The sequence below is a fragment of the Talpa europaea genome (assembly GCF_964194135.1).
Source record: "Talpa europaea genome assembly, chromosome: 15".
Classification (NCBI taxonomy): domain Eukaryota; kingdom Metazoa; phylum Chordata; class Mammalia; order Eulipotyphla; family Talpidae; genus Talpa; species Talpa europaea.
Genome location: NC_140083.1, coordinates 14,843,633 through 14,869,984, shown reverse-complemented (window position 1 = coordinate 14,869,984; position 26,352 = coordinate 14,843,633). Strand labels below are relative to the sequence as shown.

At 38.3% G+C, this 26,352-nt stretch overlaps 1 protein-coding gene across 4 annotated transcripts in view; it reads left to right on the top strand.

The window, feature by feature from the left end:
* Nucleotides 1-1,252: 1,252 nt before the first annotated feature.
* APAF1 (apoptotic peptidase activating factor 1) overlaps nt 1,253-26,352 on the top strand; it is a gene marked incomplete at both ends in the record, with an annotated part of 52,034 nt that continues 26,934 nt past the window's right edge. For 2 of the 4 annotated variants that reach the window (XM_084255708.1, XM_084255706.1), the window contains 15 exons: nt 1,253-1,390; nt 1,527-1,683; nt 2,640-2,837; nt 8,602-8,785; nt 9,262-9,374; nt 9,482-9,613; nt 10,372-10,610; nt 10,995-11,162; nt 13,336-13,467; nt 15,036-15,149; nt 15,886-16,070; nt 18,467-18,593; nt 19,520-19,645; nt 22,274-22,405; nt 24,580-24,705. In XM_084255708.1, coding sequence (XP_084111834.1) covers nt 1,253-1,390; nt 1,527-1,683; nt 2,640-2,837; nt 8,602-8,785; nt 9,262-9,374; nt 9,482-9,613; nt 10,372-10,610; nt 10,995-11,162; nt 13,336-13,467; nt 15,036-15,149; nt 15,886-16,070; nt 18,467-18,593; nt 19,520-19,645; nt 22,274-22,405; nt 24,580-24,705 — 2,271 coding nt within the window. Of the gene's footprint in view, nt 1,391-1,526; nt 1,717-2,639; nt 2,838-8,601; nt 8,786-9,261; nt 9,375-9,481; nt 9,614-10,371; nt 10,611-10,994; nt 11,163-13,335; nt 13,468-15,035; nt 15,150-15,885; nt 16,071-18,466; nt 18,594-19,519; nt 19,646-22,273; nt 22,406-24,579; nt 24,706-26,352 lie in introns of all 4 variants that reach the window. The other 2 variants (XM_084255707.1, XM_084255705.1) reach the window with 1 other exon arrangement.

Here is a 26,352-nt window from a genome sequence, read left to right as displayed (position 1 = left end):
TTCTATGCATGCTAAATTACTTGTGCTTATCTCTCCACCTTTGCACTTGACATCACATTCTAATTACTTTTTTATTTTGCTCTTCCACTAGATGGGGAATTCCTTCAGGTACACGATTTAATCTTATCTGTAGGCTCAGGGCTTGGCACAGAGGAGGGCCTCAAAAACCGTTGAGACACAACTGTAACATGCTGGGCTCTGTAAATTTTTTAAAAACTTTCAAACATTATGATGTGGGTTTAAACCCTTGGGAGAAAATATATTTTTATTTGAAAGTAGACTGCTAAGAATATTATTCTTTCTTTGTTTTCCTTTAATCCAAGAAATGACATCAGAGTGTATTTTCTGTTGCTTTGTCACACTTAGCAACTCAGCTGAAATTTCACTGGGGTGAGCATGTGTGAAATGTGTTTACCAATGAAAACTTAGAGCTGCCACCCATCTCCAGAGAAAACTAATTCTTAGTACCAACAATGCTCTGTTTAGTCTTGTGTTGGATAAAACAAGAAGTTCTTAAACTTTAGAATTTCAGTATGATCAGTGTTTATAAAACCTTAAGACTTTTTTTGTAAAAATGATATGTCTTAAAAAAATTCAGACAATATAGAAAAAAGATGAAGGGTGGGGTAACTTCCAAATCTTTCTACTTGGAAGTAACCAAACATTTTTTGAACAAACTTGCTAACATCTCCCTTCATGTTTACAACACATATTTTATGTTGTATATGGGATCATACTTATAAATTTGCAGTCAGTAATGTGTGATGAGCATCTTTACATGTCAGTTCATAGGTATGTGGCTTGTCCTTTTAAATGACTGTATACTATTCCATTTTAGATACCTACTCTAATTTTTAAAAAACATACCCAGAATGATGGACATTTAGGTCGTTTTCATCTTTATTCTTTTTTCGGTGTTAACTCTGGATATTTTTGCATACATGTGTGAATGTTTCCTTGAGGTAAATTCCTAGACATAGAATTATGGGTTAAAGAGAATGCTTTAACACTTCTGGTTTTATCATATTACCTTCTGCCATATTGCATCCATTGTGCTCTCAGAACTTTGAAAGCATCGGGGTTTGTCCATTAAAAAAAAACAACCAAACTTTGCCAAAAAACTCTTCTTATTTTACATTTCTTATTGCCAGTGAGATTACAGATCTTTTCCCATCTTTATTTACCCGACAGATATTTTGATGATTTGCATCTAGCTCATGGTTGACAGTTCAAGAAAGAAAATTAAGGAAGGATGGATGCAAAAGCTCGCAATTGTTTGCTTCAGCATCGAGAAGCTCTGGAACAGGACATCAAAACATCCTACATCATGGATCACATGATTACTGATGGGGTTTTAACAGTATCAGAGGAAGAAAAAGTTAAAAATGAGGTAAAGCCCTCTGAGGCAGTCTGTGTTTTCCTGAAAATTCTAGAATTTATTTCAGAACTTGCATTGTTTTCTACTAATTTACATTACAGTATACTAATTTACATTATAGTATACTAAAATACTTATTTTTTTTTAGCCCACTCAACAGCAACGAGCAGCTATGCTCATTAAAATGATACTTAAAAAAGATAATCATTCCTACATATCCTTCTACAATGCTCTACTACACGAAGGGTATAAAGATCTCGCTGCCCTCCTGCATGGTGGTGTTCCTATTGTCTCTTCTTCCAATGGCAAAGACTCAGATTGTGGAATAACTTCATATGGTTTGTATCCATGATCCCTTCTATTGCTTAGCTATTATAATGGCTACTTTGCTGCACTTTTGTCTTATGGTAGATGGAGTCTGCTGAAGAGACTGATTAGCTTACTGAAAATTGCATGTTAAAAAATTATGTTAACCAATTAAAAATTTTTTTTAAAGATTTATTTATTTATATAAGCACTGGGTACAGTCAGAAGCACGGGAGGGTGAGAGAATTCACCAGCGCCAGAGGGGAGAGCAGAGCAGGCAGATCGATGAAGCACACTGCTGAGGGGAGCAGCGGGCGGCAGGAGAGGTCTGCGTGCCATGTGGGTCCCTTGCCCGGTGGCCGGGCATCGAACTGGCTCTGCAGAGGCTGTGGGCAGCTTTGCAACCCAGGGCTCAACCGCTGCGCCACCGGGGAGGCCCACCAATTTAAATATTTTTATTTGCATCTGTATTACCTTATATTTTCTTACTGCTCAGTGTGCTGAGGTGGCAATATACATATCCTAACTTTTAGAGTTAAGGCAATTAATATAAATAGAAATTTATAGAAAACCTTAAGTTTTCTAGTTCTGTGTTTTCATCAAGTTCATGCACAAGAAAGAATAAGAATCTTTAGAGATACGCTTTTAAAAGGAATTGCATTTTCTTTTCTTTGCACTCCCCTTCCAGTCTTCAATAGGAGAGAGAGAAATTGGAGAGTCGGGGAGAAAAGGATGAGTAAAGGGAGGTACGGATGGAGATTTCTGTTGTCTGTAGCTATCTTGAAAGATACATGTTTGCTATTTTTCTAGGTGTTTTGAGAAACCAGAAAGTTGAAATTAATATGTATTCACATTTTCTTCTACTTGGAAATTCTGGTATTTTGTTTTGATGGTATTACTCGGAGTAACCATTTCAAAGTTCTGTTCATTTTTCTTGTTTTGTTTGGAATTTCAGTGAGGACAGTCCTGTGTGAAGGCGGAGTACCGCAGAGGCCAGTTGTTTTTGTTACTAGGAAGAAGCTGGTGAATGCAATTCAGCAGAAACTCTGCAAACTGAACGGTGAACCAGGATGGGTCACCATCTATGGGATGGCAGGTTGTGGGAAGTCTGTATTAGCTGCAGAAGCTGTTCGAGATCATTCTTTCCTGCAAAGTAAGTTTTCATCATCCTGTGTTGCTGACTAAGGAGATATTCTTTAGGCATTGTATTAATTTCCTGTTAATACTATAACAAACAATCATATATTTGGTAGCTTACAACAACATGAATTGATTATCTTATAGAGCTGCAAGTTAGAGGTATTAAGTTCAGGGTTTCAGTACAACTGAGTTTCCTTCTGGAGGCTCTAGAGAGAATTCTTTCCTTGCGTTTTCTAGCTTGTAGATGTGGCTTGCATTCCTTGATTTGTGGTTCCTTTCATTTTCAAAGCTGGCAGGTCGTAGCATTTCAGTCTGTCTCCCGGATTATTTCCTTGTGTTGTCACGTGTTCTTCTCTTTGACTCTGACCTTCTTGTTTCCTCATAAGGGCCCTTATAATTATATTGAATTGCAGATAATCCAGGGTAATCTCCTGTTTCAAAATCTTCAATTACATCTACAAAGTCCCTTTTGCCATATAAAGTAACATGTACAAATTCTGTTGATTAGAATGTGGACTTCTTTGAGAAAGCCATTATTCTGCCTACTACAGACATCATTAATTTAGGAATATTTTGTCTATGTCTGTTGCAGCGAGACTTGGTAGTCAGGCCGGTCGATTCATGTATATATGTCAAATGGAACTTTTTATTGCCAAAATGAAACTACTTCCCTTGTGTCTTAACAATTGAGAGGATTGTAGGGTTGAAAAAGGATCTTGAATGGTTGTCTATCTTTTATCTCTGACTTTCAGGCAGTATTAGACTTATATCTTCCTGTCGTTTGACTGTCTGCTCTGGCACAGAGTCCTGTAGGGAAGGAGATTTTATTTTTTTTTGGGGGGAGGGTGGAGAGAAGATTTTAGAGAACTCTTCAGTGGGTCATTCTCCCGTGTATGTGGCTCTCTGTATTAAACTGTTAATTATATTTCTTTAGTTAATTCTATCAGTTACTTATCTTTAAAAATAAAACTCTTTTAGGGCCTCCCTGGTGATGCAAGGGTTAAGTCTCAGCACCATCAAGCTATCGGCAGCCACTGTGGCACAAGTTCGATCCCCGGCCAGGGAGCTAACCCACATGGCGCAGCAGACCTCGCCCTGTCTTTCCTGCTGCTCCCCCAGCAGTGTATTTCAGTCAATCTGATTCTTCTGCTCCCTGCCCTGTCTCTGGTGAATCCTCTCACCCCGGACACCTCTGGCCTACACCCCAGCTCTTACATATATTAATAAATAAAATCTTAAAAAAAAAATCTTCTAGTAACATGTCTATTATATTAGATGTGCATACCAATTTTGCAGCTCAGCATTATAGATTGATTTTGTTTTTTGCTTCAGGTGTCATGTATTTGTGAAATGTTTGAGAGCCTGCTGTGGAGTTTGGCTCTGTTTTGGGCAATGGGCTTCCAAAACGTCATGGCCTATGCATAGGAATTCACTCATAGTGAATGTCTAGTGGGGGAGACAGACATGTAGAAAAAGTGTAATGTGTGTGATAAATTGAATAGTCGAAACAAGTAGAAGTTACAAAGTTAGAAGAAAGGAAGGAAGTGTTAACTCTCTGGGGGAAGAGGATGGACCAGACAGGCTTCCTGAATGAGATGACAGTTCAGTTGGAGTTTAGAGGGAGACCAGAAGTTTGCTAGACAGACTAGGTGTGGGGCTGAAGAGTAAGTCAGGGTAGTGGGTAGTTACTGGAAAGGGGAAGGGCAGACCGTGAGTAAAGTGTTGAGGACGTGTGGCAGGTGCATTGCTGACCTACGCGCTTGGCAGGTCAGGTTTTCCTCGGTCTCAGAGCTCTCAGTCCCTGGCGCTGTGGCCTTCCTTACTTCATGAGTTCTAGAGGAATTTAAATGCAGTTCTTGACATCTAGTTGTTATTTTTTTCCTCAAATTTTATTGATTCGCCAGTCATTCACACAACTGTGCTTTGGGGTGTAAAGCTTCACAGTCCACAGGTGCACATGCCTCACCCTCCATCAAAACTCCAATGCCAGTACCTGTCACCATCCCTCCCTGTCCTTTGTGCCTATTAATAATTGTTTATAATACATCTGTTAAAAGGGCTTATGATGAGGTGGCAAAATTAATGGACTAAACCTCTAAGGGATTTAGAAAGATGGAAACTAGGGCTCATCCACTGTACTGCCTGGCTCTGGTCTATAGTCATAACCTGGGTCAACAGTCTTGGTCATACTTTTTTTTTGTTAAGATTGATTTATTTATGCATACAAGAGCTGGCGTACAGGCCAGAGGTGGGGTGTGTGTGTGTGTGTGAGAGGATTCACCAGAAACAGAGTGGGGAACAGAACAGTCAGATTGACTGAAATACACTGCTGAGGGGAGCAGCGGGAGAGACAGGAGAGGTCTGCTGCGCCGTGTGGGTAGTTCCCTGGCTGGGCCGGGAATTGAACTCCTGCTGCAGTGGCTGCAGATTGCTTCATAGGTTGCGTCTTAACCCTTGCGCCACTAGGGAGGCCCTTGGTCATGCTTTTTGTCAGGAGTATGTCCTCACCCTTGTTTCCCCTTGCCCCCACCTTGTCATTATAAAGAAGTTTCCTGAGACTCAGCTCCATGCAAGTCTCAGGGCCAAGTATTTATTTTTATATATTTACTCATATTTTTTTAACCTCTACTGCAAAGTTTATCACCAATGATATTTCAGGAGAAAATTAGCTTAAATTCCTCTATTGTGAAGAAATGGTTTTTCCTTTCAATATTAAGGTGAAATTTAAAAAAATATATAAGTATACCTTTGATGCTGTTATGTTATTGGTTGTTACCAGGATAGACCTCTAAGAAAGTAGGATGAGGTTAATTTTCTCTGAGTAAAGACAACTTTTAATTTAATCTGAATGAATTATAGGTACACACCTTATTCAAGGCTGACTTGCTCCCTCTTGTGCCCATCCATAGTCAAGATGTTTAGTCTTTCTGAAATGTGGAGTTAGTGCTTAGTCTTGAACTAGCTTGTCATATTGTGATAGACTTGCAAATCAGGTGGTCATTTGGTCTGCCTTTCTTTTTAAAGATAGTAATGTTTTATTTTTTTCTTGCATGTTTTTAATACCTGATTTTTTTAGTTTTAAATTTAGGAAAAAACTTTTGATATAGGTAATAAGTACGTAAATTTAAATCTGTAGAGTTATTGCTAGTTATATCAGGATATTCCCTTTGTCTTGTCTTTAATTCTGGGGTGATCTTTAAAAATTCTCCCCCAAACCCCACTTTAAAAATTTTAAATTAAAAAAAAACCCAAAAAACTCTTAGGAGACATAGGTAGTTTAAATTTTCTTGTTTTACATATTGCATATGTAGTATTTTCATTTACATGAAGTAAAAATTATTTTCACTTGTCCTCCTAGAGATAATCACGGTTAACGGTTTAGAGTGTGTTTTTTTCAAACATTTACCTATGCATTTGCAAACATGTACACAGACAGAACACAGCTATGTCATTAGGGAAGCATCAGGAATTTACCATTTCATGACTATTGACATACACTGAAGGAAACCTAAGAGAACTTCAGGAGTAAAGCCTGGGGCTTGATGTCTACCTTCTTCTAAGGCATCGGCACTGAAGCTTTCACAGTGCCATCTTTGCCCCAGTTACTGTGGAGTTCTCTTTCTCTTAATTATTTGTTATCTTTTACATTCTCACGCAGTTAGTTCTTGGTGTGTTACCAATTCTGATCTAGGTCCCCCCACTCCTTCTCAAAGCCTTTTGTCCCTACTCTATACTTACTCCTCTAGGATCAGGAAGTTCCTCCTATTCATCCTGTTCTTAGAATGTTTACCTCCTTGCCTTGTCTGAAACTGGTAGTTCCCTGAGGATCCCATTTTCTCTATAGCCCTCTTCAGTGGTTTAGCACCTTTTTCCCCAATATGGCCATCATACTACAACCTCAGAAATTGAATGATATTGTGCTTGCCTCTGTTGCCTCACCTAGACCATTAATACTTCTTTTTTTCCTAGCTAAATTCTTGTCCTTTGAGGTTCATTTCTCAAATTTCTTCCTGTTGTGCTATTGCCTTCTCACTCATTGGCTCTTAGAGTTCTTAATTCTAAACTGAAGCCCTTCTTCTGTTGGTCTTCTTAGTGAGTTCAGCATTTATGTGAATGAGTCATCCAGATCCTGGCTTCTCAGTGTCTTGCCTTCTTTATCTGTGGTGACCACTTTCTGTGCTCCCTGTCAGCCATATATTTCCCTGCTCACAGGCTGGACACTTGTCCTTGCCACTACCAGAAATGCAACCATATTAGAAAATTTGACGTTAAACATTCTGTTCTATTCTTTGCTAACCCTCATCAAATCTTTTCTACATGTGCACTGCTTGAACTTTCTCACCTTTCAAGACTTGATTCTATAATAACCTCCTTTTTTTTATTATAGATTTTCATTTATTTATTTATTTATACAAGCACTGGGTACAGTCAGGAGCGTGGGAGGGTGAGAGGATTCACCAGAGCCAGAGCGGGAAGCAGAGCAGGCAGAAGGACTGAAGTACACTGCTGAGGGGAGCAGCGGGTGGCAGGAGAGGTCTGCGCGCCATGTGGGACCCTCCTCCGGTGGCTGGGGAGCAGCCGGGGATTGAACCGGCACTGCAGAGGCTGTGGGCAGCTTCGCAACCCGGCGCTCAACCGCTGCGCCACCGGGGAGGCCCTACAAATACTTCTTTTAGATGATTTAGTTTTTAAAATAGTAATTTCTTATTGTACTTAATTATTTTTGAATACCAGTAAATAAATTGCCCTTTGATGTACTATAGCTTATTTATGTTTGTAGCTAATTTTTGCTTTTTCTTATAGTTTTTAGGATCACATAATATAAATCTTAATGGTTAATGCCACTGGTATAGTCTAATGCTACTGTTCACAATGTTTTACACATAGAGACCCCTCTTGCATTTTTTGTATCTATCTGGAGCTGATTAAGTATAGTCCGTGAAAGCTTAAGATTTTGGCTCCTGATACATATGTAAGTAAAAATATGTATACTAATGCTTAATTAAAAATAACATATTTAAGATATTTTATGGTTAGTGATAATAGTAATAAAGTCCATAGTACTTATTAGTTCAAAGCTTAATATTTGCAAGGTGCTCTGAGATCCATATTACTAATACTATTTTTATAACCCTTTACCATTAAACATAGCAAATTCACATGTTCTCATAATAACTCTGAAATAGGTGAGGTAAACAGTCTCTATATGAGAACCATAATGAATGAGTTATATGTTCTGGGACCTCAGTGTTTGTTTGGTTTTTCCCGGAGGTGATTGTGCCCCTCCTCCTCACCTCCAGAGGACCTCTGATACCTTTGGAAATAGTTTTGGTTGTCCTAACTGAGAAGGGGGAAATCCTATTTTAGTAGCATCTAGTGAACGGAGGTGAGGGAGGCTGATAAACTGTAGTGCACAGGACAGTCGCTCACAATAGTTATGTGGCTGACAAAATCAGGAGTGCTGAGACTGAGAAACTGCTGCATAGTAGTAGTCATTTGAACACATAGGACAAAAATTGTAAAATTTCATTTGATAAGACTTTATCAGTAAGCAGCAGATTTACACCAAACTTCAATTTCTGCACATCTTCATCTTTCTTAGATTCAGGCTGTGAAGGTCCACGATACCCTATAAGCAAAATTTATACCCTAAATCAAAAGAAGTTGAGGATGTGATGAAATTGAAGATTGGAGCATCTCTGTGGCTTATCAGTAAAATCTTGGGAAGGAAGACTCCTGTTCAGAGACCTTACATTTATTATTTTTTTCATTACCAGGTTGTTTCCCAGGCGGTGTAAATTGGGTTTCAGTTGGGAAACAAGACAAACCTGGGCTTCTGATGAAATTGCAGAATCTTTGCACACGGTTGGATCAGGATGAGAGTTTCTCCCAGAGGCTTCCACTTAATATTGAAGAGGCTAAAGACCGTCTTCGAATTCTGATGCTACGCAAACACCCTAGGTACCGTCAGTCAGAGTTGGTGCGTGACGTCCCAGTGATTAATTACAGGCATCATGAGAACATCATACCCTTTTCTCGCTGAGATAGAGGGTCGAGAAAGAACCATTACTCATATACAGGTTTTTCTCTTGTTTTAAAAATACAACTAAGTGGCTGTGCTGACCTAAAATTGCTTCTTTTTTCTGCTTTGCTACCTTTCACATAGTCTTTAAGTCTTTTAGACATTCAAGAAACAAATTGATTTCTTGGATGGAAAAAGCTCACTAAAGTACCAAATAAAAAGTTGTGTGTGTGTGTATAGATATATATTATCTATATATATTTTAAACAAGAAGAGGTATGGACTGTACATCTTCCTCTTTTAAGATTTTAAGACACTGGTGACATTATTTTATTTATTTATTTTATTTATTTATTTTTTTAAAGAAGCTTAAAATGTCATCAGTAACCAGTAGTGTTTATTTTTTTTTATTTAGGTCTCTGTTGATCTTGGATGATGTTTGGGACCCTTGGGTGTTAAAAGCTTTTGACAATCAGTGTCAAATTCTTCTTACAACCAGAGATAAGAGTGTTACAGATTCAGTAATGGGTAAAGTTTATTAATTTGCTTTTTAGTGCCTCTGTGTTTTTAATTCATTTACATTTTAAATATGTGGCATATCAAATTACTTACTGTATCTTGTGATTTTATTGCAGGTCCTAAATATGTAGTGCCTGTGGAAAGTGGTTTAGGAAAAGAAAAAGGACTTGAAATTTTATCCCTCTTTGTTAATATGAAGAAAGCAGATTTGCCAGAACAAGCTCACAGTATTATAAAAGAATGTAAAGGTATGGTTATTTTGTACATCTGGGGCTTATAGAGATACTAATTTACTATTCTGTTAGTTAATGAATTGGCTCAAGGGGTTAAGACACAGCACTATGAAGCTATCTGTAGCCACTGCAGCATGAGTTCAATCCCAGGCCAGGGAGCTACCCACATGGCACAGCAGACCTCTCCTGTCTCGCCCCCTGTTCCCCTCAGCAGTATATTTCAATCAACCTGCCTGTTCTGTTCCCCACTCTGCCTCTGATGAATCCTCTCACCCACTGCACCTCTGGCCTTTACTCCAGTTCTTGTTTCTTCCCACAAATAAATCTTTAAAAAATTTTTTTAGGTTTTTTTTTTTTTTAAAGAGGCATATATTTTTATTTATTTATTTATTTATTTGTTTATTTATTTGTTTGTTTATACATGCACTGGGTACAGTCAGAAGCGCGGGAGGGTGAGAGAATTCACCAGAGCCAGAGCGGGGAGCAGAGCAGGCAGAAGGACTGAAGTACACTGCTGAGGGGAGCAGCGGGCAGCAGGAGAGGTCTGCGCGCCATGTGGGACCCTCCTCTGGTGGCCAGGGAGCAGCCGGGGATCGAACCGGCGCTGCAGAGGCCGCGGGGAGCTTCGCAACCCAGTGCTCAACCGCTGCGCCACCGGGGAGGCCCAAATCTTTAAAAAATTTTTTTTAAAAAGAAGCTTTAAAAAAAAACAACTGATTTTTAAACTGGTAATTAAAAAATGAGGCCGTTTTAACACAGTGACTTTTTCTTAGGTTCTCCTCTTGTAGTATCTTTAATTGGCGCTCTTCTACGTGATTTTCCCAATCGCTGGGAGTACTACCTCAGGCAACTTCAGAATAAACAGTTTAAGAGAATAAGAAAATCTTCATCTTATGATTATGAGGCTCTGGATGAAGCCATGTCTATAAGTGTTGAAATGCTCAGAGAAGACATCAAAGGTTATTACACTGATCTTTCCATTCTTCAGAAGGATGTTAAGGTGCCTACAAAGGTAATGGAAGAACCAGCAATCCTTGTCATTGGGTATTTTCGCATGGAACCTTTGATGTGGTGCTGAGGATATTGCTCAAGAATATTAGAAGGATGAGACCCTTGTCCTGAGGTGCTGGGATGCAGGATGTGGAAGTGCCACTGCTCTAAAACTCCATCAAGAGTTGAGTTGACCTCACATGAGTGATATGTTTTACAGTGGTTCCAGGGAAGCTGGACAAGCAGTGACTTTTCTCTTTTTTCTATCTTGAATAATTGGACTGCTTCTTATGAAATAGAGACAGTCAGATTCAGATATGGGGTATTTTTTTTGTGCATTAAATGCCTTGTCTACTATCCTTATCATGTATTTTTGTGACATATTAAATGCTTAAATAATTTGTAGGTGTTATGTATTCTCTGGGACATGGAAACTGAAGAAGTTGAAGACATACTGCAAGAGTTTGTTAATAAGTCTCTCTTATTCTGTGATCGGAATGGAAAGTCATTTCATTATTATTTACATGATCTTCAAATAGATTTCCTTACAGAGAAGAATCGTGACCAACTTCAGGTACCTGCGTCTCTGTCCATTTTTTAAAATTTTTAATTTTTGAATGATTTTAGGCTTGTAGAAAAGTTGAAATTGGTAGTTTCTTTTTAAATTTTATTGAGGTAACATTGGTTTACAATACTTCATGTAATTCAGAGATATAAGATCACACCTCTTCAGATGTGTGTCTCCACACCACACCACACCACTCCATTCCACACCATGCCACACCACACCGCAGTACCCATGTTCCTCTACCATATTCCACTGGGCCCCTTCTAGACTTTGCTCTCCCCCTCCCTCTCCGGTAGACTTAATTCTGCAGTCAGATTTTTAGAGTCTATTACTAGTTTGGTTTTGACTTACAATTTGTTTTGTTTCTTTATATTCTATTTATAAGTGAAACAATGCAAAATTTTCTTCTGACTTACTGCACTTAACATATCCTCTCTAGTTCTTTCCATGTAGTTCCAAATGTGAAGAGTTCATCCTTTTTTATTGCTAGTAGTATTCCACTGTGTATATATACCTCATCTTCTTAATCCACTCATCTGTCCTTGGGCACTTGGGTTGTTTTCATAACTTGGCTATTGTAAAGAGTACTGCAGTGAACATAGGAGTAGATATCAAGGAATCCTGATAAAGAAGAATGGTGGTATTCTAGTCCCAGACTTCAAACTATACCATAAAGCTTTGTTTATACTGTAAACAAACCAGTATGGTACTGGAATAAAAACACACACACAAACCAATGGCATAGAATTGAAAGCCCAGAAATAAATGCATGCATATATGGACAGTTAATCAGTGACAAAAGAGCCAAGAGTATACATTGGAGAAAGGAAAGTTTCTTCAACAAATGGTGTTAGGAAAACAGAACAGCTATACACACACAAATGTTACACAAAGATTAACTCAAAATGGATCAAAGACTTGGATGAATTTCTGAATCCATAAAATACACTGAAGAAAGAAAAGCAAAACTCTTCAGAACTTTGGCTTCAGTGATGTCTTTGTGGATTCATTTCTGTTGGCAAGAAAAACAAAAGAGAATTTAAACAAATGGGACTACATCAAACTAAAAAGCTTCTGTACAGTGAAAGAAAAACTATCATTAAGACCAAAAGACTTCCTATTGAATGGGAGAAAATATTTGTACATCACACATCTGACTAGGGGCTGACATCTAAGATCTATAAAGAACTCATTTAGTTCAACAAAAAAGAAGACAAAAACCCAATCAAAAAATGGGCATAAGAGCTAAATAGGCACTTCTCTATAGAAGACATACAGATGGCCACAGTCACATGAAAAGACGCTCATCATCACTTACCAAGAAATGCAAATCAAAGCCTCAATGAGATATCATCTCACAACTGTGAGAATGGCCATATCAAAAGTTGAGAAACCAGTGTTTTTTAATGGATATGGAGAAAAGGAAACCTTATACACTGTTGGGAATGTACTCTGGTCCAGCCCTTATGGAAAACTGGAAATTTCTCGAATATTAAAAATATATGGTCCATCAATTCCATGCTTAGGTATCTACCTAAAGAATGCAAAATTATAATAATACAGTTTATGCATCTAGTTTCACCTAGCTTCCCCCAATGTTAACGTCGTCACATAACCTTAATAGGAAATAATGATAATAATGATAAATAATGATAATAGTAATGATACAATGCTGTTAATCTACAGGCTTTATTTGAATTTTTCTAGCTTTCCCATGAATGTCCTTTTTGTAGTCCATTGGTATACTTCAAATAATTGAAGCCTCTATACTTTCCTCAAATCTGAAAATTCCTCAACTTTATATTTTTATCATCACTTTCAGGAGTCCTTGCCAATTATTTTGTACAGCGTACCTTAGTTGGGAAATCTGATGTTTTCTCCTGACTGGATTGAGGTTACATATTTTTGGCAAGAATACAGAAACATGTTGTGTCATTATTGTATCAGATCTAGGGTATTGATAGGACTTATTACTAGTGATGTTCACATTGGTCACTTGGTTAAAGTGGTTTCTGCCAGTTTCTCTCGTCTAAAGTTACTACTCTTTCCTTTTGTAATTAATAAGTATCTTGTGGAGAGAGTCTCTTTACATTCTTAAATAACAGGAGCTAGAGGGACTGATGCTTAGTTACTGTGATGATTATTTTTGTCCTCTTAACATGTTTCTTTTGGATTTCAGGATCTGCATAAGAAGATAATTACTCAGTTCCAGAGACATCATCAGCCACATACTCTTTCACCAGATCAGGAGGACTGCATGTATTGGTACAATTTTCTGGCCTATCACATGGCCAGTGCCAACATGCACAAAGTAAGATGAACCATTTAAAAATTATTTTCTTTTGTCTTATTCTGTCTTATCGCTAGAGTTTTATTAGTAAAAATAGGATCATAGCCTGTGTAGGGCTTTTTGTCTTTATTACTGTTTTTACCTGCAGTGATTTAAAAAGGTATTTTGGTCTAGCAGTAAGTGAACCACCTAAAAATTCACTCTCTTCTTACCAGAAGCCTTCCTTTATGGGGAGTATGGATTTGTTTTTAAGCTTTGAAAGGAAATGGTGGATGGGACGATATATTCCTTTATTCAATAAATAAATAAATAAATATTATCTGTTATGTACTGATATTATTTTCCATTAGGAGGACATAGCACAGGTACAAAATTCCTGCTCTCACTGAGATTACATTTTGGGAGATGACTGACAGTGGTCATATAAGTTTATTCTCTGTTAGGGGTGGTAAATGCTCAGAAGAAGCATGGAAGGAGAAAGAGTGATGATATGTGGTGGAATCATCATGACTTGTGTTTACAATTTGCATTTTAATACAGATTGTCCAACTCCTTCAGAAGGGTATGCTGATGTGTATCATTATTGATAGTGTATGAGAGTGTTTATTTTATCTAATTCCAGCTAACATTCTTAATCACTTCTTTTAGACTGTTGAAATCTGATATTATTAAAAAAGATAAATGTTTGTTATTTTACTTTGATTGCTAGTGAGGTGTTTGGCCATTTGTATTTTTTATTTTGTGAATTGGTTCTCATGCATTTCTTTCTTTTTTTTTTTTTTAATAATAAATTTTATTTTTATATTCCCCCATACAATTGCAAACGCCCCATTCTGACCCCAATCCTTCCCCTCCCGCCCCCCACCCCCCAAAAAGTGTCTCTGGTTCATAGTTTTTTGTTGATTTTGATTTTCACTTTCTTATATTCATTTTCCTGGTCCCTTATTTAAGTTTTCTAGATTCCTGCTATGAGTGAGACCATCCGGTATTTTTCTTTTTCTTTTTGGCTTATTTCGCTGAGCATGAGCCCTTCCAGCGCCATCCATGTTGCTGCAAATTGCATCTCATGCATTTCTTTTACCTGTTCTTCTGTTGGGGTGATTGTTTTTTCCTCAATGTTGTATTATAATTTCCCAGAGAGAAGAATATTAAGCCCTTATTATATATGTTACAAACAAGTTTTTTGGGGGTTTAGTTCTCTTAAATTTTATTTACATTGTTTTCTATATTGATGATTTGATTTATTTGTATTTTTCTTTTTAATAGTTTACTTTGGTATCATGTTCACAAAAATTTCGTTTACCCCAGGATTACAAAAATATTTATCTGTATCTTTTGTTTTTTTGAAGTTTTCTTTTTTATATTTAAGTTTTTAATGCAACTGAAATTTATTTGGATTTAAGGTTTAAATTTCATTTTATGTTTCCTTGGAACTGTTTATAATGTGTTCTTTTTTGGTAGCTTCCTTTGCATCCTTAAATTCTAAGATATTTGCTAAGTTTCTTTTAGTGTTAGGATAATGATTGGAGACTTAAAATTCTTTGCTGTCTGTAACAGTGCTTCTGATGTTACTTTTTTATTTTTTAAAGGAACTTTGTGCTTTAATGTTTTCCCTGGATTGGATTAAAGCAAAAACAGAACTCGTAGGCCCTGCTCATCTGATTCATGAATTTGTGGAATATAGTCATATATTAGATGAAAAGGTACATATGAATATGAAAAATAAGGCCATAAAAGATACCTTATTTTGACACTTGATTCTAGGTTTTTATTAGGGGGATGAGTAGAAGGGGGCGAAGAGAGTTGGTATCGTTACTTTGGTCTTTGATTGTACTAATTATTTTGCTTTTTACTCTACTGGTAGGATTGAGGTTTTAAAGTTGGAGAAGCAAGGTGTTTAATGATTTTTCTAAAAAAAAAAAATAATATTTTGATGATTAGATTTTAAAAAATTTTATTTATTTATTTATTTATTTTAAAGAGGCATGTATTATTTATTTGTTTGTTTGTTTATACATGCACTGGGTACAGTCAGAAGCGTGGGAGGGTGAGAGAATTCACCAGAGCCAGAGTGGGGAACAGAGCAGGTAGAAGGACTGAACTACACTGCTGAGGGGAGCAGCGGGCGGCAGGTCTGCGAGAGGTCTGCGTGCCATGTGGGACCCTCCTCCGGTGGCCGGGGAGCAGCCGGGGATCGAACCAGCGCCGCAGAGGCTGCGGGCAGCTTTGCAACCCAGCACTCAACCGCTGTGCCACTGGGGAGGCCCGATGATTAGATTTTTTATCTCACATTTAAAAGTCTGAATTTATTTCCTAGTGGTTAATTTTAGCTCATAGGAGACTATTGCATGTAAGCATTTAGAGTGACAAGATCACAGAAACAAAAATGTCAGCTCTCAGCTCTGGTTATGTTTCTAATAGATTTCATTTTGTTCACAGGATTGTGCAGTCTGTGAGAATTTCCAGGAGTTTTTATCTTTAAATGGACACCTCCTTGGGCGGCAGCCATTTCCTAATATTGTACAATTGGGTCTCTGTGAACCGGAAAGCTCAGAAGTTTATCGGCAAGCTAAGCTGCAGGCCAAGCAGGAGGTCGATAATGGAATGCTTTACCTGGAGTGGATGTAAGTAGGGTAGGAGAGAAGCCAAAGGGAATGGAGAGCTAACAATGTCATTATTTTTCAGGCAGTGAATAAGTTCACTGCAGGAGGATCTCACTACTTTGGAAAGGGATTCAACTTTTAATAAGCATTCTTACTGAAAAGTTTTAGAGGAATAAACATAGGGGATCCAGGAGACCAAGGAGCCATAGGAAGTGAGGAAGCGGAGGTTGCAGAGGAATTGGCAGGCACACTGGATCTGGCCATTGGCATGAGCACCTATCCTTTGACCACCATGTCCTCCCCTACCCCCCAACCTGTGCTGCAGTGGATGATGGGCCACTCTGGTGTCAGACCCCTGGACAGACATGTGCGTTCAGTTGGCTCTGAAGCACTTGCACATCAACACACTGCTGCTTGGTGTTCATTCATCCAGAGCTTGAGCAGTTAACAAGCACTATTTGCTCATCAGGCTTTTGCTGGAGGCATTTCTGTTTCTCTTACTGTTGCTGCCAGCATCCACTCATTTAGGTAAAATAAATGATATCTTAAGAGAAGCTGAAATTTTCCTCAAAACTAGATTTAGAGACATTCATCCAATTTTGGGAATTTGTAGTAAGCCTGCATTTTTGGGAATGCTTACTGTCTACATGCCATGTGGATCATTAAGTGAACTCATCCATGGAAAAACTGAACCCCAAATTTGCTTGACTATAGAGATTTCACATCCTGTAGGAAATTCATTCTGCAGTATGAATCCTCTATTTCATCATGACTTGAAGACTGACAGTATCTTATTGGGTAATAAATTTCATATTAAGATTGCATATTTTGGTTTATCAAAATGACTCTGATGTCCCCCACAATCACAAAGGAGTAAATTTGTACCAGAAGGAGGGACGATTATCTATTTGCCTCCTGAAAGCTATGAATCTGACACTGGTCAAACATGCCGTGTGTGTGTGTGTGTGTATACACACACACACACACAACTATCACATGGGAAGTTTTAGCCAGGAAACAGCTTTTTGAAGAAGTCAGTCCTTTGCAGAGAAATGGGTAGTGTATTATTCATCACAAGGACATGGATGTGACATCAGTGAAGAATGTTTGCCAGTAAGCACTTATAATCTCTTCCAAAGACCGAGTGATAGGTGCAAAATCCAGGTGAAAGACCATTTCTTAAAAATTCTTTAAAGAACTTGAACTAGTTCTGAGAACATTTGAAGAGAGACCTTCTCTTGAAACTGTTAAATCAACTAAAGAAAACAAACTTGTGTACTGTTCACTTGGTGATAAGAAAAAAAGAGTGATTCTGAGCATATGTAAGTCATGGTCCACAAGTGGAATCATCCACGCGGCTCCTTTCAACTCTGTACTAGTGGTTCTGCAACCTCAGGGTCCCTGTCAACTCAAGATCCCTGTCACCAGTGATTTTTTTTTAGTCTCCAAAATTGAAGACTTTTCTGTCCTGTACTATGGTCAAGTAAATCACAGTATCAATTCAGTATTTAATATTGATAGAGCAAGGATGGGTATGTGGGCTCTCACCATGAAAATGTGACAGTTCTTAGTTGTGTCCATACCCATGGCCACCTGCCTTTCTGAAAGTTTTGCATTTTGCCCCTGCTTAGTTCCACTCTTAGAATTTGTTCCTTCTGTGATCTCTCAGGGAGCTAGTTGTGATCTCTCAGGGTGCTAGTTTCAGTCAGGTCGTTTCCTGGGGACAGGTAGTTTGGGGTCTCAGTGGTGGGCACTGGTTTAAACTTCCCTCCTTTGTCACTCTCCCTGCTACCTTGCTCCACTCCTGCAGTCCTTGAGGCTTGCCCCTGTGGCTGGCACTGTCGCCAGCCCTAGTGCTGGGTCACCTGCTCCTGCACGGCATTGTGGGAAGTAGCACAGCCACAGTGGTGCGTCAGCTGGTTGGGGGTCCTCTTCCTCATCTTCCGTTGCCTGTTGGGCCCAGGTATGGCCTGGAGTTGATATCTTAGGGAGTCTCAAACAGGCGGGACAAGAGCCTGAATGTGTGCTCCTGTGCAGTGACACTGGTTTTTCAGAAGAATTGAGAGTTTTTTGAGTGTTTACTTAATTACATTATGTTTTTTCTGTACATTGTCATAATTAACATATCAAAAGAAAATAGAGACATGTATTTGATTAATGAGTTCTTCTAATTCTGTGACGTTTGTGATGCATTACAGGTTGCTTGATAAAGGCTAGGGTTTTTCTTAAAATGGCACTTCCCTTGTATTATGCTTTTTTCTTCAGGTGATAGACACTGTCATTTACTTGTTGTAATTAAAAAAATTTGTATTTTTGGAACATAACTATGTTGAAAGACAATTTCTTCATTATTGAAAGAAAATAATTACTTTGACTCTCATTTATTGGGTTTCTGTTAATTTTTTTCTTGTGTTTAGAAACAAAAAAAACATCAAGAATCTCTCCCGCTTAGTTGTCCGCCCCCATACAGATGCTGTTTACCATGCTTGCTTTTCTGAGGATGGTCAAAGAATAGCTTCTTGTGGAGCTGATAAAACCTTGCAGGTAAAACATAGATCTTGTGAAAAATTAAGAGTCATATACTATGTGCATATTAGAATATATTTAATTCCAAAATTCAAGGAAATTGCACGTTAGAAATAAAGAAATCCAAATCTCTTGAATATTTTATGAATGCTTTGTCTGGAGATTTAAAAGATATAGTTACGTGTTTTCATTATTCTAAACTTGCCAGTTAACATACAAGTGCCCTTTTGCCTGCCAGTCAGTTACCTTCATCCATGTACTAACTAAAGATGAGCTGATGAGGAAATGATAATTGTAGAAAACATCACAGACTGGTGAACAGGGCTCTGATCATAATAGGTTTTAGGTGAAATACCTATTTTATCAAAGGCACAAATATAGATTTCTGACCACAATAGTGATTGTACTAGATTATTTCCTAAGGTGTTTGAGGAATTCACTTTAAGTGCTCATTTATTTACAGAAGACATGAGAAGAGTACTTTCTTTACATTTGTACTCTACTTTTTGATTTTTAAAAGAAACAGGATCAAATTAGTTCAAATTTTTATATTTAGGATGGCTTTAATCTTTGTGAGATGTGTAAACTTTATTTCTCTATGTGTACTTTGTTGCTGATTTTATTAATTTTAGTTTTCGAGCCCCAGAAAGAAAGCATTTGAATGAAATGTTTTCTATTTGATTGTTAGGAACTTGCTAATACAGTTTCAAGAACTGAAGCTACCTCAGTTTTTAAAATTGATAATTACAGACATTTAACAATTCATAGATTCTTTATGCTCAGGCAAGTTCTGGCAGAAATTCTCATTTTTGGAATGATTTTCCAAGGTTCACTTGTTTTGCAAAATAACATTAATTAAGATCTTTTAACAAAAAGGTTTTTATTGAATGATGGCCTATGGTTAAGTAGGTTATAGTAAAAGCATTTTATTGTTGCTTGTGCAGGTGTTCAAAGCAGAAACAGGAGAGAAACTTCTAGAAATCAAGGCTCATGAAGATGAAGTGCTTTGCTGTGCATTCTCTGCAGATAACAGATTTATAGCAACTTGCTCAGTGGATAAAAAAGTGAAGGTAAGAAAATATTTTTTTCTTGAGTTGTAATCACTGCAGAATTCATTTTCATTTTCCCTAATGTTATTGGGCAAAGGGTCAAAAACCTCACTAGATCAGAACCTCTCACCTGTTCTGGGTCCAGCCACCTGCCACCTCAAATGCAAATATAAGGGCAGCAAACAAGGAAAAAACAATTTATTCTAATCAACAGGTTTGAGATAGAGGGAGAAGGTCCAATTACCAAGTGACTGTGCGCAGTGGAGTAGCAGCCTGCTACTGGGGGGTGGAGCGAAGGTGTGCTGCCTATAGCAGTGCTGGTGCTGTCTGCAGCAGTTCCTACTAAGGAGAGAGAGGGCCCACTTGCATTGCTCCTTTTTCACGGCTCAGAGTAGCTGCTCTGCTCTTCCCTCTCATAGCAGCCCCTTGTTTAGGACATTCCGGGCAAAGTTCAGACCAAAGCTCTGTGGAGGTATCGTTCCTTCTAGCTTAGGTAGTGCAGATGCCAGGGCTGGAGTTCTCTCTGTCCCAGAGGCTGCTCCCACACTAAACGAACTGACTAACCCTTTAACAAGGTTTAGGGACTCTTGCTTGTTGATCTACTAACTTGAGGTAAAGCAGTTTTTATCTACTGTATGTTAACACTGTCTGAAAATTCTGTAAGAACCAGCAAAAAATGCCTAGGTAGATCAGCCTGAAATATTCACCAGGCAACTGGTAATATTTCTAATGGAAAAACCATTAGAAATTAATGAATTTTCCTGCCATTAATTGTTAGGTTTATGGGTATTAGTTGAAATTTTTGAGTGCATTGTGTTTGGAAGTGTTGCTGCACAAAATTATTTTCTCAATTCTTATTGTAAAATATATAATTTATAATTTGGATTAAAAAACTAACAACTTACTAGTCTAAAAATTAGAGGAAAAAACACTAATTTTTATCTTTGTTAGTTATTCTTTCCTGTATCATGTCCCCAAATTTGGCTTTTAACCAGAGCATTTACGTTAATACGGAATTTAACAGAAACTGAATGAAATCTAGGGGAAGGTTTATCTGCTAAATGGAGGGAGCACCTCACTTCAGACTCTTTTCAAAGAGGTTATGGAGTGTTGAGTCTGGCTGGGTGTGGTGGGCCTTGGTGGACCTGGCAGCAAGGTGGTTTGCTGACTTTTCATCCACTTTAAGAGCACTCTGGACTATCCAAACTAAATTGAGACCTTGGAAAAATTTGTTTGATAGACTGGACTTTCTAATTTTACAGCCCATCAGTTAATTCACTCCCTTGCCCACTTTCTGAGTCAGGTTTGGAGTCAGCCACTCGGCAGTTGTAAAGGAGTAAAAGGAAATGATAGCGAGTTTGCATTTTTTTCCCTTTCTTTTTCTTTTTAAGAACTCTTTTTTTTTTTTTTTAAAGATTTTTATTTATTTATGCATACAAGAACTGGGGTATAGGCCAGAGATGCAGGGGGTGAGAGAATTCACCAGAGACAGAGTGGGGAACAGAACAGGCAGACTCACTAAAATACACTGCTGAGGGGAGCAGCGGGCAAGACAGGAGAGGTCTGCTGCACCATGTGGGTTGCTCTCTGGCTGGCTGGGGATTGAACTCGTACTACAGAGGCTGCGGATTGCTTCATAGTGCGGTGCTTAACCCCTTGCACCACCAGGGAGTCCCTGAGTTTGCATTTTCTAAGAACTCAAAGTATAGAGCAAGAGACAGAAATACCATTAAAGAACTTCAAAATAGACAAATTCTTTGGACATTTGAGTAGTGCTTTGATAAGATAAAAGAAACACTGGCACATTAGTACCTCTGTAAAGGGTTAAGCCCCCACAAAGATTCATCAGGTAATTTATTTCTTTGGTTTATTGTTAAATGGGACAGACTCCTTAGTGATGGCTACTTTTTAGTGAGAACTTAAACACTTCCTGATGTTTTATCTATACACTTTCTTGTATTCAGTTTCTTACTATAGCTTGGAAAAGTAATTATTAATCCCATTTAACAGATGAGTAAACACGTTCACAGATGAAGTCATTTAATGAAGCTCATAGTAACTACTTACTGATAGAGCTAGGATTGACAGCTAGGTTTCTTTCAGAACCTTTAGTCTTTTTTTTTTTTTTCCTACTGAGAGTTTGCTTATTCATTGATACCTTAAAGTCAGCAGAACACTTATATCATTTATCTCTTTTGCCAACTTGAATTGTATAAGATAGGTTTAAGTGTCCATATTTTACATAGAAGGAAGATGCAGGAAGTTAAGGACTTGACCAGGGACACGCAGATTGTAAGTGATGGAGCCAGTTGTTAGATTTAATCCTTCCAGTTTGAAGTCCATTATTCCATCCCCTTTACAGTACTGCTCTGTCTGCTGTCATTCATATGAATATGTGCAAACTTACTCTTGAAGGATGTAATGCTTTCATGAGATTCCAAACATATTATAGAAAGAAACACGTGTAGACTTGCAAGTAATTGAAAAGTGCATCCTATGAAAATTCTGACTTATTTTAGCATTTTTCCTGATTGGGAACACTTGCCAGACTGGCTGGATAGCGTCCATAACGTGGCTTCACGTTCGCATTGTCCCTCTCCCATTGAAAATAAGGAATGATTGTGAACGTATCTTCTCTGTTCTCTGTAGATTTGGAATTCTGTGACTGGGGAACTAGTCCACACCTATGAGGAGCACTCAGAACAAGTCAACTGCTGCCACTTCACCAACAGTAGTCATCACATTCTCTTAGCCACGGGGTCAAGTGACTCCTGCCTCAAAGTAAGTGTGGATAATGAGAATTATGAACATCCCCTTTGATTTTCTCATACATTGTACTATCAGGTCTCCTTTGGTTGCAGTGATAGAAACTTTCATACTGGCTTAAGGAAAAACAAGATTTTAGCTCATGTAACTGTATAATCTAAGAGGAGTATGACTGCAGACAGAGCTAACTCCATATACTTACACTATCTTCTCAGACTCTGGTGCTCTCCATTTCTGGACTCCGTTTCCCTGTTTCTTACTTCAGGTGTTTTCTTGGTGTGGCAGAAAACCTGTCCTCATCTCCAGGCTTACGTGGGTCTTTGCAGCTCCTAATCACAGAGGAAGAGAAACTTATTCTTTCCCAGATCCTGTTGATTTCATGTTAGAGAAAACTTATTTTCCTGCTTTGGGTTACGCGTTCAGGTAAATAGCTCTAGTGACCAGTAGGTTGGAACCTTTAGGATGCCAAAAGTTACAAATTTAGTCATGTACAAATGAGACAAATTTAAGATGAGGTAAATTATAATTGAGTTATAAACATGGCTTGATTTAAAAGAGGTTCTGTTACCAGGAGGAAGGAAAAAAGGTGCTAATAGGAAAAAAAATTTAAAAAAGAAACTAAAACCAGAAACAGCTTTTCCATATATATTTGATGTTTTATAATTAGAAATTATAAAACGTTTTTTTTTTTTCCTCTTAAGTCACATACTGAAGATAGCTATATTCTCTTTTCTGGGACTCTCAGAAAGATCTACCAACTTCTTTTGGATTCTGTTTTGGCTTTATTTCTGCCCATAATGTCACCGCATCTTTGTAATGGGACATTGTATTTTTGGGAAAGGTAGCTAAAATATTTCAGTTTGGAAAACGTCATAGGCTATTTAAATAAGCTATTTAAAAACAATTTTAGAAAATACAGAAACACTTATTTAAACTAAATCATCTCCCTTTACATCTTTTTTCTCCAAGTGAAAACTTACATAGAAACTTGACGTATAAAAAAGATAAAGCCCATTAAGTGGGTAGGTACGCTATGGGCCCGTATTTCTACTCTACCTCTTTCTTGTTCCCTCTCCTACTCCCCACCGCTGATACTCTTCAGGCGTGTTTCTCAAATCCTTAGGGCCCTGCAGAGCATAATATGATCAAAATATCAAAATAACAGACTAATATAGAAAGGAAAAATTATCTCACAATTATAGCTCACTTTTACTCAGAAAAGCTTTAGCCTATTAAACTCTTCCCCCCCAAATAAGACTTTTGTACTATTTATGACTAATTTTTGATGGTTCTTTTTAGCATTTTATAGGGTAAGAAAGTTTATATTTCCTTTACCCCCCCTAAAATTGTATTGTCACTTGTTTGCGTAAGTCTGTAATTTTGAGATTAACAACCTCTCACCTCCATATGTGCACTTGCTTCACTCACCCTCCCCCAGAACGCCAGTGCTGATGTCCTATCCACTTCCCTCCCCCCTCCCCCCAACGCCCTCTGGTAATCACTACATTTTTCATGTCACGGAGTCTAAGAATTATTTTTGCTGCCCTTTGTCAGTTTGGCGTTTTTGGTTATTTACAATATATTCCACAAATGAGTGAAAGCATTCAGTAATTGTCTTTCACTTTGTAACTTATCTGACTTAGCATGATCACCTCAAAATCCATTTGTTTTGTCCCTACTTTTTTAGCAGCTGAGTAGTATTCCACTGAATATATATTCCAGTTTCTTTACCCAGTTTAAGGGCTGCCCCATTGCTTGTTCATCACAAGTTCACTTTCATATTTGACACTTTTTGTTACTGTTAGTTGAACATCTTTTTTTTAAGATTTATTTTATTTATCAGGTGTAGGCCAGAGGTGTGGGGGGGTGAGAGGATTCACCAGAAACAGTGGGGAGCAGAACAGGCAGATCTACTAAAATACACTGCTGAGGGGAGCAGTGGGCAAGACAGGAGAGGTCTGCTGCGCCATGTGGGTCAGCTCCCTGGCCGGGAATCGAACTCATGCTGCAGTGGTTGGCGATAGCTTGATAGTTCTAAGACTTTAACCCCTGTGACATGAGGGAGGCCCCGAACATCTTCTTACAACTGAAATAGCTGAATTGGGAGAAAAGGCACAACTCTACAGGAATACTAACTTCCCCCCACTTAGTACTAGTTTTTAAATTATCTTTTTATCTTCCTCAAATAGCTCTGGGATTTGAATCAAAAACCATGTCGAAATACCTTGTTTGACCATAGAAATGCAGTTACTCACTGCAGATTTTCACCAGATGACAAGTTTTTGGCTAGTTGTTCAGCTGATGGAACATTAAAGGTATGTTTTTGCTTATCATTAATCAATTTGATTGTTTAGTGATTTGTTTATGAGTGGTTTGCTGCCTGATAACTTTAAAGTTCATGTAATTTGAATTCTTAATTTTTGAAGCAGATTATGACTTCATAAAATATTTTGAGGTTGGGGATCAAATTTGTAAAGTTTCTTTTTTAATATACTTTGCCTTTTATGCTATTATTTTCCTGTTTGTAAGAAGTCATAGGGGAGAGGAAACTCAGGGTTTGAGTAAAAAATCTTATTCAACCTCCTGAAACTTATAGTCCTAAAAATACCTAAATTCTTTCTCCTTAAATCTCCACTTTCCTTTTTAAAGAAGATCCTAATCTTACTTTCTTTATTATTCCTGTCTCTACTGTCATTCTAGTTCTCCTCTTTATTGATTCTCCTTTCTTTCTTTGGCCTTCAGTCCAATCCATCCTTAGCCTCCACTTCTTTTTTTTTTAAAAAGATTTATTTATTTATTTATTTATTTATGCAAGCACTGGGTACAGTCAGAAGTGCGGGAGAGTGAGAGAATTCACCAGAGCCAGAGCGGAGAACAGAACAGGCAGACTGACGAAGTACACTGCTGAGGGGAGCAGCGGGCGGCAGGAGAGGTCTGAGCGCCATGTGGGGCCCTCGCCGGTGGTCAGGGATTGAACTGGCACTGCAGAGGCTGCGGGCAGCTTTGCAACCCAGCACTCAACCACTGCGCCACCGGGGGGCCCAACCTCCACTTCTTTTGATCTACCATTTCCCCTCCCATTCTGTCGTGTTTGCTCTGGTTTACACTGTCCTCACCTCATTTCTGATAAGCAGCCTTCTCTCCATCCCTTCTTATCCCGGTACAGAGCTGCAAGAACATTGCTCTTCCTCTGTTTTCATCTTGCCACTTTCACCTGGAGCACAAAAGTACCATATTATAAATTGTGATAATTTAGGATCATCCAGTACACCTTTAGGGCTCTTCCCCTTCCATCATTCTGCCACCTCAATTCCTATCCAATTTGTTTCTTCTAGCCCCCATACATTAATTTTCTGTTCAAGGGAAGGTAATTTGGGATTTATTTTGAACAACTGTCCCAATCGATGTTTCATTTGTCTTTCTTGGGATTTTTTTTTTTTTGGCCTTAATTCACTTGTCCATAGTTTTTTTTTTTTTTTTTTTAGGATTTATTGATATATGCATACAAGAACTGGGGTATAGGCCAGAGGTGGGGGTGGGTGAGAGGATTCACCAGAGACAGTGGGGATCAGAACAGACAGATTGACGGAAGTACACTGCTGAGGGGAGCAGGGGGTAAGTTAGGAGAGGTGTGCTGCGCCATGTGGGTTGCTCCCTGGCCGCCTGGGGGATTGAACTCGTGCTACATTGGCTGCAGATAGCTTCATAGGTTGCGTCTCAACCCCTGCGCAACCAGGGAGGCCCCTGTCCATAGTTTTTAATGACTCAAAACTTTATGCAAAACCTTCTTCAGAAAGTGTTCTTATAACATCTGCCTACCTGGTTCTGAGCATAGATAGGTAGGTAGGTAGGTAGGTAGGTAGGTAGGTAGAAAGATAGAAACTGCTTTGTCTTCTGATTTCCATTTGTAAGTGTGTTGTACTGCACAGTCATTTTCATGTGTCTTCTGTTTTTTGATAAGG